Raw genomic sequence first — 13,726 nt, 5'->3', positions numbered from 1 at the left:
TGTGGCAGTATGTGCGTGTCTGTGTGCGGTCTGTGAGCGTAAACGTAAAACGTAAACTATCAGGTCTTGATCAAGAAAATTATGATTTATAGTATAACGATGGATGACTTATGTATATAAAGTATTTCTACACATTTTAAATATTAATGGTTACTTTATAGGGTTTTTATTTTATTGCCTTTGATTTTTATATTCACTTTTTATTTTTTATTTATTACATTTAAAAAAAAAAATCCTACAAAAGTTAATTTAAAAAGCAACTACATACAAACTTGAAAAAATAAGATTTTTTTTTTTTTTTTTTTTAATCTTTAACACAGTTAATTTGTGTTGATCAAAGTCAGTTTTGAAAGTGAAATCTCAATAACTTCCTGCTTTGTGCACTCAGGATTCAATTCCATATGAGGATATCCTCGTTGGTGTAGAGATGCTGATGTGTTGTAACATATTAACATTCCCCACTGGGGTCACTCAATGCACACCCGCCATTCATGCAAACGATGACAGATTGGTTTTGAGAGTGACGTCACAGCCCAGGGAGCGTATTAAGGCGCAGCAGCGCGCAGGATTCCGACACTTGACACTTCATCCTCAGAGCTTTCTAACCGCTGAAGGAGAGGGAGAGACGCTGAACGAGGATTGGAGCATGAACAGACTCACATTAGGACTGTTACTCTGGGCTCTGAGCTTAACTGTCTGCCAAGGAGGTAAGAACTAACCAATTATCATATATTAGTACTTATTTAAGTTTAAAAGTTTTTTTCAGTTTTTTAACTATTCATTTTGAGTAAAAGTTTTAGATTTATTTTTAGGTTATAGAAAAATCTGTTGGTTTAAGTTTTACTTTCACTCTTAATGGTCCATTTTTCTCTCTTTCAGTTAATCTGTGCTGCTCGGAACCCTGTCAGAATAGGGGTGTTTGCACAGCCCTGGGCTCTAATGATTATGAGTGTGACTGCACACGCACAGGCTACTACGGGGAAAATTGCACCACTCGTAAGTATACCAGCACTCCTTAGCTATGTGATTCTACAATAAATGCACAACGGCCGTTGCAGTCCATTCACCTTTCCTCTACCACCTTTCACAGCGGAGTTCCTCACCTGGATCAAAGTGTCACTAAAACCGTCACCCAACACCATCCATTACCTTCTCACGCACTTCAAGGGCTTCTGGAACATCATCAATAACATCTCGTTTCTCAGGGATGGCATCATGAGATACGTGCTCACGTGTAAGTGTTTTTAGCTCAAGCAAATCTTAAAAGTGGTATATTTCATTTTAATGGAGAAGCAACTTTGTTATTACCATTCTAACTGGATTACCTTTTTCCTCTTTTTAGCTCGATCACACTTCATTGACAGCCCACCAACCTTTAACGCAGACTATGGCTACAAAAGCTGGGAAGCCTACTCCAACCTTTCCTACTATACAAGAACACTCCCCCCTGTAGCTGAGGATTGTCCAACCCCGATGGGCATAGCAGGTGAGTGCGGTAAAGAAACCAGTTCTATCAGATTCTTAGATGACGAGTGAGGGCGTCTGCGTCTCATTACATCATGGGAAGCATACAAGTGAAAGCAACTACACCAGAAATTGCCAGAAACATTTAATACCGTGTCCAATTTCCTCATTGAATACTTATATTTTGCTATGTTTCCAGGTAAAAAGGAGCTACCAGATGCTAAGGTTTTGGCCGAAAAACTGCTAATGAGGAGACAGTTCATACCAGACCCACAGGGCACCAGCTTGATGTTTGCGTTCTTTGCCCAACACTTTACCCACCAGTTTTTCAAATCTGATTTGAAGAGAGGACCTGCTTTTACTCAGGCTTTGGGTCATGGGGTAAGCACAGCAGATCTGATGAAAAGCAGACACCAATGCCACATGTATGAAAGGAAATTGTCTAATTGTGTTGTTCATGCTTTTAGGTGGACCTCAGCCACATTTATGGTGACAATCTGGAGAAGCAGCACAAGCTTAGACTCTTCAAGGATGGCAAGCTGAAATACCAGGTATGAAAAGGGTCTCATACATTTTACAAAGGCAGAACTCCTCACACCATATTTGGCTCACACTCACCTTCTCTATTTTATCTACAGATTATAGATGGAGAGATTTACCCTCCAACCATGAAAGATGTGGATGTCCAAATGCACTACCCTCCTCATGTGCCGGAGAGTCATCGCTTTGCTGTGGGCCACGAGGCGTTCGGCCTGGTCCCCGGTCTGATGATGTACGCCACCATTTGGCTCCGCGAACACAACCGAGTGTGTGACGTACTCAAAGAGGTTCATCCAGACTGGGACGATGAACGACTTTTCCAGACTTCACGTCTCATCCTGATCGGTGAGTTCAAGGTTTTACAGTGTTTGCTTTTTAATTTGACTACAAGATAACATCAAAGCAATATTTAAAAATGTTCATGTGATGGCCAAAATAGATTTGACTAGAGGAAGTTGTGTCTTGTTTTATTGTTTTAAATCATTTGCCAGTAGCTCTCGAAGTAAAAAGTTGAAGAATTTGAGTGCAAATATATAAAATTTGTTTTTGTTTCATGTGTAGGGGAGACCATCAAGATTGTGATTGAGGACTATGTGCAGCATCTGAGTGGATATAATTTCAAGCTGAAGTTTGACCCAGAGCTGCTCTTCAACCAACGTTTTCAGTACCAGAACCGCATCTCCTCCGAGTTCAACACACTCTACCACTGGCACCCACTGATGCCTGACAGTTTCCACATCGAGGAGAAAGATTACAGCTACAAGGAGTTTGTCTTTAACACCTCGGTAGTAACTGAACATGGCATCAACAACCTGGTGGAGTCGTTTACAAAGCAGCTTGCTGGACGGGTAAGGATCATCCATGCTCCATTGCTGTAGTTTGACTCTCACCGTTGTTGCTTCGAGGCACTAAAGCTCACCTTTCTTTCACTCTCTCAGGTTGCTGGTGGTCGAAATGTCCCAGAGCCTATCATGTACGTGTCCATTAAGTCCATTGAGCATAGCCGACAGATGCGATATCAGTCCCTGAATGCCTACAGAAAACGTTTCTCCTTGAAGCCCTACAGCTCGTTTGAGGACATGACAGGTGAGACAAAGTGGAATATATGAGACAAAGGTGCTGGAAGAGATACCGGAATAAAAAATTGTTACCATCTTCCTTGAAATGTAGTGATATAGCCTTTCGGCTAAGTTGAGAGATTTTTAAAGAAGTGTCTCCAACTCAGTCTTATCCTTTGCAGCTCTGGAGGTCAGGCACTTATTTCCGTGACTCCAAGGAGCAGATGTTCATTTTATCTTGGGTAGTGTAAGCAGATTGTCATCACATAGAGCAAAACCTAAACAGACAGAAAATATTCCTCCTGCTTCACTGGGGATGCTTTAATCTCCTGTCAAGAGAACATTTTAATGGTTAAATAAAATCATCTTATAGAAGTTTAGGTAAAGGGGAAAATCAATCAACCATTACAAGAAATCAGAAAAAAGTGAATTTGAAATAAGCACTAGTCATATTTAGCCTGGTTCCAGTCCACACATGAAAACTAATCTATAACTCTATTTATTTGTGTTATTCAGGAGAGAAGGAGATGGCCGCAGTGCTGGAGGATCTGTATGGTCACATTGATGCTGTGGAGCTTTACCCGGGGCTGCTTGTGGAAAAACCCAGAACCAATGCTATTTTTGGGGAAACGATGGTGGAGATGGGGGCTCCTTTCTCCCTCAAAGGCCTGATGGGAAATCCAATTTGCTCCCCTGAGTACTGGAAACCAAGCACCTTTGGAGGCAGCGTGGGCTTCAACATTATCAACACGGCTTCCCTGCAGAGTCTCGTCTGCAATAATGTGCGCGGCCCCTGTCCCTTAGCGTCTTTCCACGTACCTGACGTTAAAGATACTGGATCCATGATCATCAATTCAAGCACGTCGCACTCAGGGGGAAGCGATATTAACCCCACAGTTATTCTGAAAGAAAGGACTACTGAGCTATAATATTTGAAATGTTTTTGTTAGGATCTTTAGTTTTTTAAATATTAATTTATATTTAAATATTTATTTATTGTACTTTCTATTTATAGTGTATTGTAAAAAACTGTACCATCTTGTTAAATAATTGTCTGCCTCTATTTATTTATTGACGATTAATTATTTAAGTTATTGTTACAAAAAAGAACCTCTGTTATTGATATGATATGATAAGTTTACAGTTTCAATGCCTCAGTGATATTCTATACAATTCTAAAGTTTTCGGTGTACATGCACATTAGTTCATTTCCTATTTTGTGTAATTGTCTAGAAGTGTTTATTTTATGTGACTGTCTTGAAAAACCTATGTGCCTAGAAAATGCTCTCAGAAGCTGAGGAGTTTGATGAATAAACTGGAAATGACACTAATTTCTCTGAAATCAACAAACTGATGTCATTTTAAATTTGTGACTAATATTAATACATTGAGTTGGCAATGGTCAGGGAGAGAGTCTCCAGATAAACAGGGCAAATACACAAAATGTCCAGTTCTCCATAGTTTTTAGCCTCATTATTTGGTTTGGCCATCGTTAGAATCTAACGATTCCTGATTCCAATTATTTTTAAGCAGAACTAAGTAACATTTTCATCTTAATACATCCTTTTTGTAGTCCCTGTGAGGGTAATACAAGTGTTTATGGAGTGATTGGGGGGTCATTCATCTCCTTCTGCGGTGTCTGGCCAGAAAACTGCTACTGCTTTAAGGCAGCCCAATACAAACTAGTGCTAGATTATGACCAGCCCCGTGGCTGCACACAATTTGTCTACAAATGAACTTTTCTCAAACTTATATCATGGAGGAGCCAGCAAGAAAAAGGCAGAGAAGACCTTTGTTCGAGGAACGGAGCAACTCCATGCAGTGACAGCTCAACAGCAATCACACACCAGTGTGTTGCGGCAACAGGCATACACACACTCGCAACCCAGCGCTCCATCAGGCAGCACACACACAAATATCCATCCATCTATCTATCTATCTAGCCATCCATTCATCCATCCATTTTCAGAGCCACTTTGTCAACACACAAACAAATATCCATCCATCTAACTATCTAGCCATCCATTCATTTTCAGAATCACTTTGTCAGCACACAAACAAACAAACAAATTTCCACACTCCCTTCTGTATTACTCCCACATCATTCATTTATTGTACTTGTCTCTCTTCCTTATGTGACAGCACCCTTAGTGTCACTGTTGTATTAGGATTTTTCAGCGATCGGTTGCTACCGTCTTGGGAGAGCAAAGGTGCGCATGTAGCTGTGGGGTGGGGCAGGAGGCAGGGGATGCAGTTTTTATGACAGTGACATAACCAAAAGGGACCTTTAGGGGGAGAGCTAAGTGTAAGTTACTTAGTTAGGTTCAATTGAGCTAGAATCATAGGTCTTTCTGGATGAAATCGTCTGAACCTCTTTCTGTATTTTAATTCTATGAACTTTTTATAAACTTTTTCTCATTGGGCTGTTTTCAACAAGTATATAAATATCAAATCTATGAACTTGAATATGCATAAAAATTATAAATCTTATTTTCACATTATCTTTTTCTCATGGTTGCAGAGTAACGCAAACACTTCCGGTGGATTCGTCTTCGTTGGTGTTCAGCGGGTTGTTCTTTCAGTCAGCATACTGGGTATCAAAAGTAGGAAACAAAATGTAAAAATTTTAGTGATTTCCAGAGAATCGGAAAGTTAGTCCCGAAACCAATCGAGACTCGATGCTCAACCCTACTCATTATAGTGGAGGAGGTTGGTAAAGATTACGCACATATGTGAAGAAGTTCTTTGAGGTAAGAAGCACTATTTGTAAGTGATTAGTTGATGTGGGTTTGGAATCAAAGTTGAGGGTCCAGCCTCTCAAGTCACAGTTGGACACAGTCATTGACAAAGGGATATCTGGAAACAAAGACTGTGGTCATATGCAAGAACAGGATGTGGTACCAATGAGTATGGCTTTAGATTTGGCATCATTGGGTGAAAACATATTTCAATGGTTCTGTCACTTTATCTTTTGCACACCCAAAGAATGAAACACTTTCAGGCCCTCTCATCCAAACAAAATTTCATCAAGATGGGTCAAAAAATGTAACTTTTATTTAATAAGGTAAAAAAAAAAAAAAATCAATCAATCAATATCTTTATTTGTCCCCAATTGGGGCGATTCAGTCTACAAAATTTTGGGGAGTATAAAAAACGTACACGCCACAATAAAACACATAAGAGTACATAAAAACATATAACAACAAAAATAACAAGTAGCAGTCCAACGTAAAACAACGAGAAATATAAATCCAGAAAAGAAACAGAATCTATTAATTCATCGCACTCGCTGCAGAGTGAGAAAACTGTGAAACTACCTTCTACTGGAGTTAAGAAGGGGATAAAGGATGGGAACTTGATGGGAGAAGCTCAAATTGATGATGTAAAGGATGTGATCGATCTGACAAAATAAACTTAGTGATGTTATACAGCCTTTTGTTAGAACAGAAAAAAAAACAAAATAGTAGTAATGAAAAAAAAATAAATAAAAAAAAATGGGCAGGGTTTTTTTCTCACGCCACTGGGTTAAGGGGATGCTGATAATAGATAATTTATTGTTATTCCTATCCTCACACATGGCTAGCACAGTATACCCGATATACACACAATGTTAATAACCATGTCACCAAATGAAAAAAAAGAGAAAGCACTCTGGCTCTGATTGTACACATATCTGTGTAAATTTCCATGAGTCCACACTCAGTTTGCTGGGAAATGATTATGAGGAATTAAAAAAAAAGGAGTTACTGTATATGAGGTGAAGGAGAAGCCACTGATCCAACAACGCACAGGAAACCCTGCCTCACTGAGAGCCAACAGCATAACAGTGGGCTTAGATTTTGTCTTTTGAAAGACTGGGGTGACCACTGTAACACAAACACGTGGAAGGAATGCTGACGTGACCAGCGGCACAGTGCAGTGAATCAGGTCGCCAGACATGCATTATTTTTTCTAAACACAGACAGTGACCAGATCAGATTTCCCATCCATTCACACATTTGTACCAAGTGATGCAGACACACATTTACTCTTTCCTCTCCTTCAAATTCTGAATCTACTAATCTTTCACTGATATATTTGAGGGACATTAGATTTATTTAGTCGAGTGCATTAGTTGACATGTTTGTTGAACCTTATCCGTAGATCCTTCATCTCTAGTAGTCTTTGTCGGTGCTTTAAATGTGCTCATTCATTGTGTTCCTCACTGTCCCCCCGGCTGTTACAATTGAGTACTTTTTTTTCACATGAAAATGTGGCCCACGCTGGTCCTGATCTATGAGCCTGAACGTCAGAACGTATCTGGCTTTGTGAGGGTTTAATGAGCATGGGCAGGCTATGGGCCCTGAAAAGGGACAGGATCAGTTGATGTTCTTCTGATCGTTGCAACACTTAGTTGAAGCCTGACCAGGCATGAAAGCTGGGAGAAAAAACTGTAAGTTACGTGACGCACTGCAGGCGCCCTAAGTGGGATCACATTGGATCTGGTGGAGGCTGCAGGAGCACGAGAGCTGCTGGCAATGGATTCCTGGCCGGAGCTAAAAAGCTCAATGTATCAAATCCAGTACAAACATTTGCTAATGTTCTATGAGCTAACAGGTTTTCTTAAGAACCCTTTAGGTGTGAGTTTCCTCCAGCAGTTTGAAAAAGTTTTATAACACAAGGCTGACATTATGCTGTCATTATTATGACATGACACCTGTCATTAGCAGAAATAGGGTGTCATGAAGGTTGTCATTAAGTGTTGTTCATTACCCTAACCCTAACCCTACCTCACCCCACTAGATCCATCCACCTTACCCAAAAACCGCCAACATCTCCAAAAGTGTCATAATTCAGCAAAAACTGTCAAAATTTAGAGAATGACACTTAATGACAGCCTTCATTGCACCTTATTTATGCTAATGACACATAATGACAGCGTGAAGTCAACTTTTTCACTTAAAGGTGAAATGTGTTTTTTTTTTAATAACTTTTATCACTCAAGAGAGCACAAACCTCCACCAAGCACTAAATATCCTCATTGCCTGATATCTGGATATATATCTGGATCAGTGATGGATCATGGTGCCATGATCATTCATACTTTAAAGGCTTGGAAGAAATTTCTATCCCCATTAATAACCACACAAAAGGTTAAAAAAAAAATCGCAATGAAATCCGGATCCGGTCTGGATTAAACTCAATGGGTGACAAAGGTTCCAACATGACATACTGTATATGAGTCAAATTTCATAAAGAACAATCAATGTCAAACCAAGATATACTGTACATTTTTTTTAAATTTTGCTAATATTGAGAGAAGGGTTGTTTTTTCTTATCCAGAATTAGTAAACTGTTCCAGATTTCCCCCAAATTAAATTGAATCTTCCATGGCGTAAGATCTATCTTTGGTTCAAATGTTTTCAAAATATGTTTAGTACTTTTGACGTAATCCTGCTGACAGACAAACAAATAAATCAAGGGCGTGACCTCATTGTGGATAGTGATAAAGCAGCTAATAAACCAGAATGAATGAGGTATTTGTTTCAATTGACACTGCACTCATACCGCAAAACATTTTTGTCATACCTTTAGAAGCATGTCTAGCTCATTGCGATTGTTGTAAGACAATGCCTCAGGCATACCGGATGTTCCTCAGGTAAATTGAGTCTATGGTACAAGCTAAAAATAATGTGCTTTATAAATGTGTTGGGCCTGTGTTTGGTGTTGGCAATCGCGATGCAAGCCGACATAAGCTACTTCAAAACTTGGCGATAAATGGGTAAATAGGAGGCAAACTGGTGCATGATGAATTATTTAATCTATTGGTATTTAAAAGAACAGGGACAAGAAGAGGAATGACTGTAAGCTTCCGCTAAAAACTTTGAACAGAGTTTTCATTCTCAGAAAGGGGGAAGGGAAGAGGAAACGCCACGTATATTATGAGACGTTAAACAAATAGAAACCTGATGACTCACCTGAACCAACCTGTGTTCAAACACTCATCTGGCTGTGATTGTTCACGAGTACATTCTTGAAAATGGTTGAAAAGTATTTCTTGTTGCGTAGTAAGTCATCAATGCAATTACAAGAAGAAATTTTTTGTTTCTTTATTTTTATTTATTTCTAAATGTTTTTTTCCGCCCATGTTTTTCTTGGTTAAATGATTTTACACATTTCCTATATGTTTAGAGTTCAAATTAATTGTAAGATGAGGTAGTAAAACAAAGTCTGATATTAAATTAAAATGCAAGGTAAAAGGTGATGAATACTAATGCTGCATTTTGTCCTGTTATCCAACCAACCCAAACGCATCCTTGACTGTAACGTAGAGAATGAACGCATCAACAATAATGAGTATATAGTCCTTATATGGTCACGCAGGTAGAAGGAAAACCTAATTATTGACTTCCTCCTGTCACAGAATGAGACAACAATAAAAAACAATGGCACAAACAGCTGTTTAGAAGCCAGAGCTGACAGACATATCCTCATGTCACGTCTTACTCAACAAATCGACGCATGCCTCACTCCCAATGCATTGAACATGACCATGTGAGGGCCTATGGAAGCAGAGTAAATGACTTCACGAAGGAACAAGGAAATTGATTGTATTGTACGTACCAAATTTCCGATACGGCTAAGCCCATATTTCACAACTAATGTGGCCAGTAACTGATACCGATATTTTTTCCCCCACACCAATTTATGGAGATCATGTAGTGTAGTGGAATTAACAAACAGAAATATTCTGCATACTCTTTATTATGATGGCCTGCTGGCAAATGCAGGCATAAGACAAAGTTGAAAATGAAGGGACTTTATTCCTCGTTCAAATAAGAAAAATACTTCAACTTACGTCATGTCATTATATTCATGACAATTGGTTTTAAACAAAACAATGACAACATTTGCAGCCTATCCCACTTTAAACAGTTACTACCCACTTACCTACTTGATTTTGTCTTTGAGAGGTAAAAACAGCATTTTTACAAGATCCAAGCATTCTGTGCCATAGCTACAGTATGTATAAGGAAAAAAAAGTCAAACCTTTTGGAAATAAATTCAGTGAATAATTCCACTTTAAGATTGTTGAGTGCCACCTCCCTCCATTGATTTACAAGCACTCATGCAATCTGATGCCAGTAACGTGTTGATTATATTGTGCATCAATATGGAAAATTCTTTTTACCAGTGTTTTTCAAGCTTCTTGATCCATAACTTACCAGTCTTAATTTAGACTGCAAAGTTCCTTTTTTTTTTCCTTTTTTGCTGACTACTGCCACCTACTGACATGGAGGTATGTTCACTTATCTGCTTGAGAATATCAGAGGCTCTCACTTCCTTTTACAACCCAAAAAATTGAAATTGCACCAAGTGTTTTTGGCCCAGCAGACTAAAATGTAGTGTAGAATAAACCTACCGTGAAAGTTTCCTACGGTAGACAATGGGCATGCACACCTGGCGAACTGCACATGTCCATCATGTTGAAAAAAAGTAAGAATCTTTCCTTTAATTTTTAGGGTTCGGATTAGGGTTCAAGTTAGGGTTAGAATTAGGGTTTATCGTAGAAGGAAAATTGAAGTTATCAAAATATTGTACGTATACATGAAAATAATTACTACGTAGTTAGTGCGCGTGCGCCTGTAGGAGGCTTTCACGCGTAGGATTATTTTTCACCACACCGGCACACCTGATGCCTTCTCACGACACATAGCGCACAGCAGTAGAAAAAAACACAGATTCAGAGCTCCAAAATAGCAACACCTCTCAATTTCAGTAATCAACATAATACTTACAGTGTGTGTAATATGAACACAACCAACAATTTGTGGTTTCAGGGGGGTGAATTATGACCAATGTTTCCCAACAAGACACAGTTGGTATCCTGGCAACCTCTCAGTCTTAAAACATGGTTCTTAATGAAATAAATTATATTTAATCCACAGAGGGTCAATAAAACTCATGTCATGTCCAGTTACTTCTCAGGTAAACTAAATATTTACATTTGAAATTAACAAATAGTTTTGTTTTTGTTTTTACTGCAGAGGATCTGTGTGAGTGTGTTGTGATGGAGGCATCCTGTTACACTCTCACATGCTGTGACATGAAGGTTTTACCTCTATCTAAAACTCAGATATTGCCCTAATAACTAAAATCTAATAGAATTACACCCAGCATGGTTTTGTTCAAATGTTTGTAATAAACTGTCTCATTCTACAACTATTAAATATTTGTTGTTGAACATTCAAATGACAAAAATATACAGTATAATGGGGAGTTCGAGACTTATTAATATTAATTTAATAATAAACTACATAAAACGACTTTGATTATTAGAACTGTCAGCATAGACCTTTATATGCTGGTGTTTCCAATGACCTGGACATCAATGTCTTTCTTTCATCACCTCACACAGGTGACTAGATTTATTACCATCATCAAGAACCCTGATACATGTCAAATTCAATAACCCTGATACATGTCGTCATCAATAATCCTGATACATGTCAAATTCAATAACCCTGATACATGTCGTCATCAATAACCCTGATACATGTCGTAATTAATAACCCTGATACATGTTGTAATCAATAACCCTGATACATGTCGTCATCAATAACCCTGATACATGTCGTAATCAATAACCCTGATACATGTCGTAATCAATAACCCTGGTACATGTCGTAATCAATAACCCTGATACATGTCGTAATCAATAACCCTGATGACCCTGACAGAACCTATTCTCTATCGGAGCAAATACTAATGTTCTGGTGCAATAATGGTTAATGCAATAATGGTTAATGCAATAATGGTTAATGCTAATGCAATGATAAGTGGGACCTGTAAAAACCTTCTTTAAAATACAAAAAAAAAACAATATCTTGTACATTTTCCATAGTCTTTAGAGAAAAACAGTTATCAGTCAGTGTCTCATGAGAGGCTGGACAGTTTTTTGAACACCAACTGCCCTACAATCAGTTTTGATTGAACAAAATAAAACTCAGAGGCAGAGTTGAATGCCTATAGATATATTTTCTTTGTTTTGATGGAAGGCTTTCTGTCGTGCACTATCTATCCAACGAGCAGTGTGTTACTGCCGGTTTCAGTTTGGATGCTTAAGGTGTGTTTGGGCACATTTCTTGGCCCAGGACCAGTTTTACATGCCCTCAAGCAGAGAAGTGTGACATCTAATTTGTGCAAAACAGTTCTGAGGGTGCATAGCTTATGGTGCACTGACTGCCAAATGTTTCTATATTTAGTCAGGTCCACTAAACCAGTAATATGTTAGACTAAAAATCCCATGAAATTATCACATATAATAAAACATGTATTAATTTCCATCAGCTGATCAGTTTATGTAGCATTTGATCATGTGGGTACGATGAATACCGATGATTCAAAATGTCTGAATGGGAACACCATGTGCAGCAGTGACAAAAATAACCCTATCATTTTTTTGATGTTATTAAATGTTGTTGTAAAAAAGTTAAAAAAAACAATCCATCTTTCCTTTTCTTTCGTTTTTGTAGTAGTTTTCTACATATTCTTACTGTTCAAAAAAATGTGCAGTTTTCTTTAAGCTGTGTTTACTACGTGCACATGTAGAATTAAATTATGCTAAATGGGAAACAGATAAAGTTTGATCATATACATTTAAGAATAGATAAAACATTTTCTCCATACATTAAACTGAGTGAAATTGAGGCAAAGCTTCAACATTTACAATCTTTGGCTTTCAAATATGTTTGTGTTCATTTAAAATTCACAAGGGGGCAGCATCCTTGGTAGGGAGGCCCAGACTTCCCTCTCCCCGGCCACTTCCTCCAGCTCTTCCGGGGGGACCCCGAGACGTTCCCAGGCCAGCCGAGAGACATAGTCTCTCCAGCGTGTCCCCGGGGCCTCCTTCCGGAGGGACGTGCCCTGGATGCCTCACTAGGGAGGCATCCAGGGGGCATCCTAATTAGGTGCCCGAGCCACCTCAGCTGGCTCTTCTCAATGCTGAGGAGTAGCGACTCTACTTTGAGCCCCTCCCGAATGACTGAGCTTCTCTCCCTATCTCTAAGGGAGAGCCCAGCCACCCTACGGAGGAAACTCATTTCGGCCGCTTGTACCCGCGATCTTGTTCTTTCGGTCATGACCCAAGGTGAGGGTTGGAACGTAGACCGACCTGTAAATCGAGAGCTTTGCTTTTTGGCTCAGCTCCTTTTTTACAATGACGGACTGGTGCAGACTCCGCATCACTGCAGATGCCGCACCAATCTAGTACTTGAACTCCTTCACCTGGGACAGAACCTCATCTCCAACCCGGAGAAGGCACTCCATCTTCCCCCCCCCAGTATTTCAATATAACATTGGCATTGTGTATTTGACAAGTCACACAAATACAATTTATGTCCAAGCACACTTACTTACTGTGAGGCCAAAAAAAGACTATGGTCTGATTTAGTATGAGAAGTCACATGCAGGCAGCAAGACACGACAGGTTTTTATCAACACTGAAATCTCTCTGAAGTCTCCCTTTAACTTCAGTCAGTGATTCGTCTCATTCACTGGAGCAGATTCTTTTGTACATTGGAACTTCTTTTTGGCCAATATATTGATAGCAGAATGATAAAAATCCACTATAAATCAAAATGTTCAACAGAGAGAACAGAGAGAGCAAGATGATATCAAGTCTT

The 13,726-nt window shown here is 39.0% G+C and overlaps 1 protein-coding gene across 1 annotated transcript; it reads left to right on the top strand.

Annotated features, from left to right (window-relative positions):
* The first annotated feature begins 587 nt into the window (after positions 1-587).
* ptgs2b (prostaglandin-endoperoxide synthase 2b) lies at positions 588-4,408 on the top strand. The gene is made up of 10 exons (XM_028445625.1): positions 588-707; positions 880-996; positions 1,091-1,234; positions 1,343-1,486; positions 1,664-1,845; positions 1,932-2,015; positions 2,103-2,349; positions 2,566-2,852; positions 2,943-3,090; positions 3,579-4,408. Exons 1-10 carry the CDS (start codon positions 647-649, stop codon positions 3,989-3,991), a joined length of 1,827 nt encoding a protein of 608 aa, XP_028301426.1. The 5' UTR covers positions 588-646; the 3' UTR covers positions 3,992-4,408.
* Positions 4,409-13,726: the final 9,318 nt, after the last annotated feature.

This window comes from Gouania willdenowi, chromosome 4 (assembly GCF_900634775.1).
Source record: "Gouania willdenowi chromosome 4, fGouWil2.1, whole genome shotgun sequence".
NCBI classification, from domain to species: domain Eukaryota; kingdom Metazoa; phylum Chordata; class Actinopteri; order Blenniiformes; family Gobiesocidae; genus Gouania; species Gouania willdenowi.
This window is presented reverse-complemented; position numbering and strand designations above follow the sequence as displayed.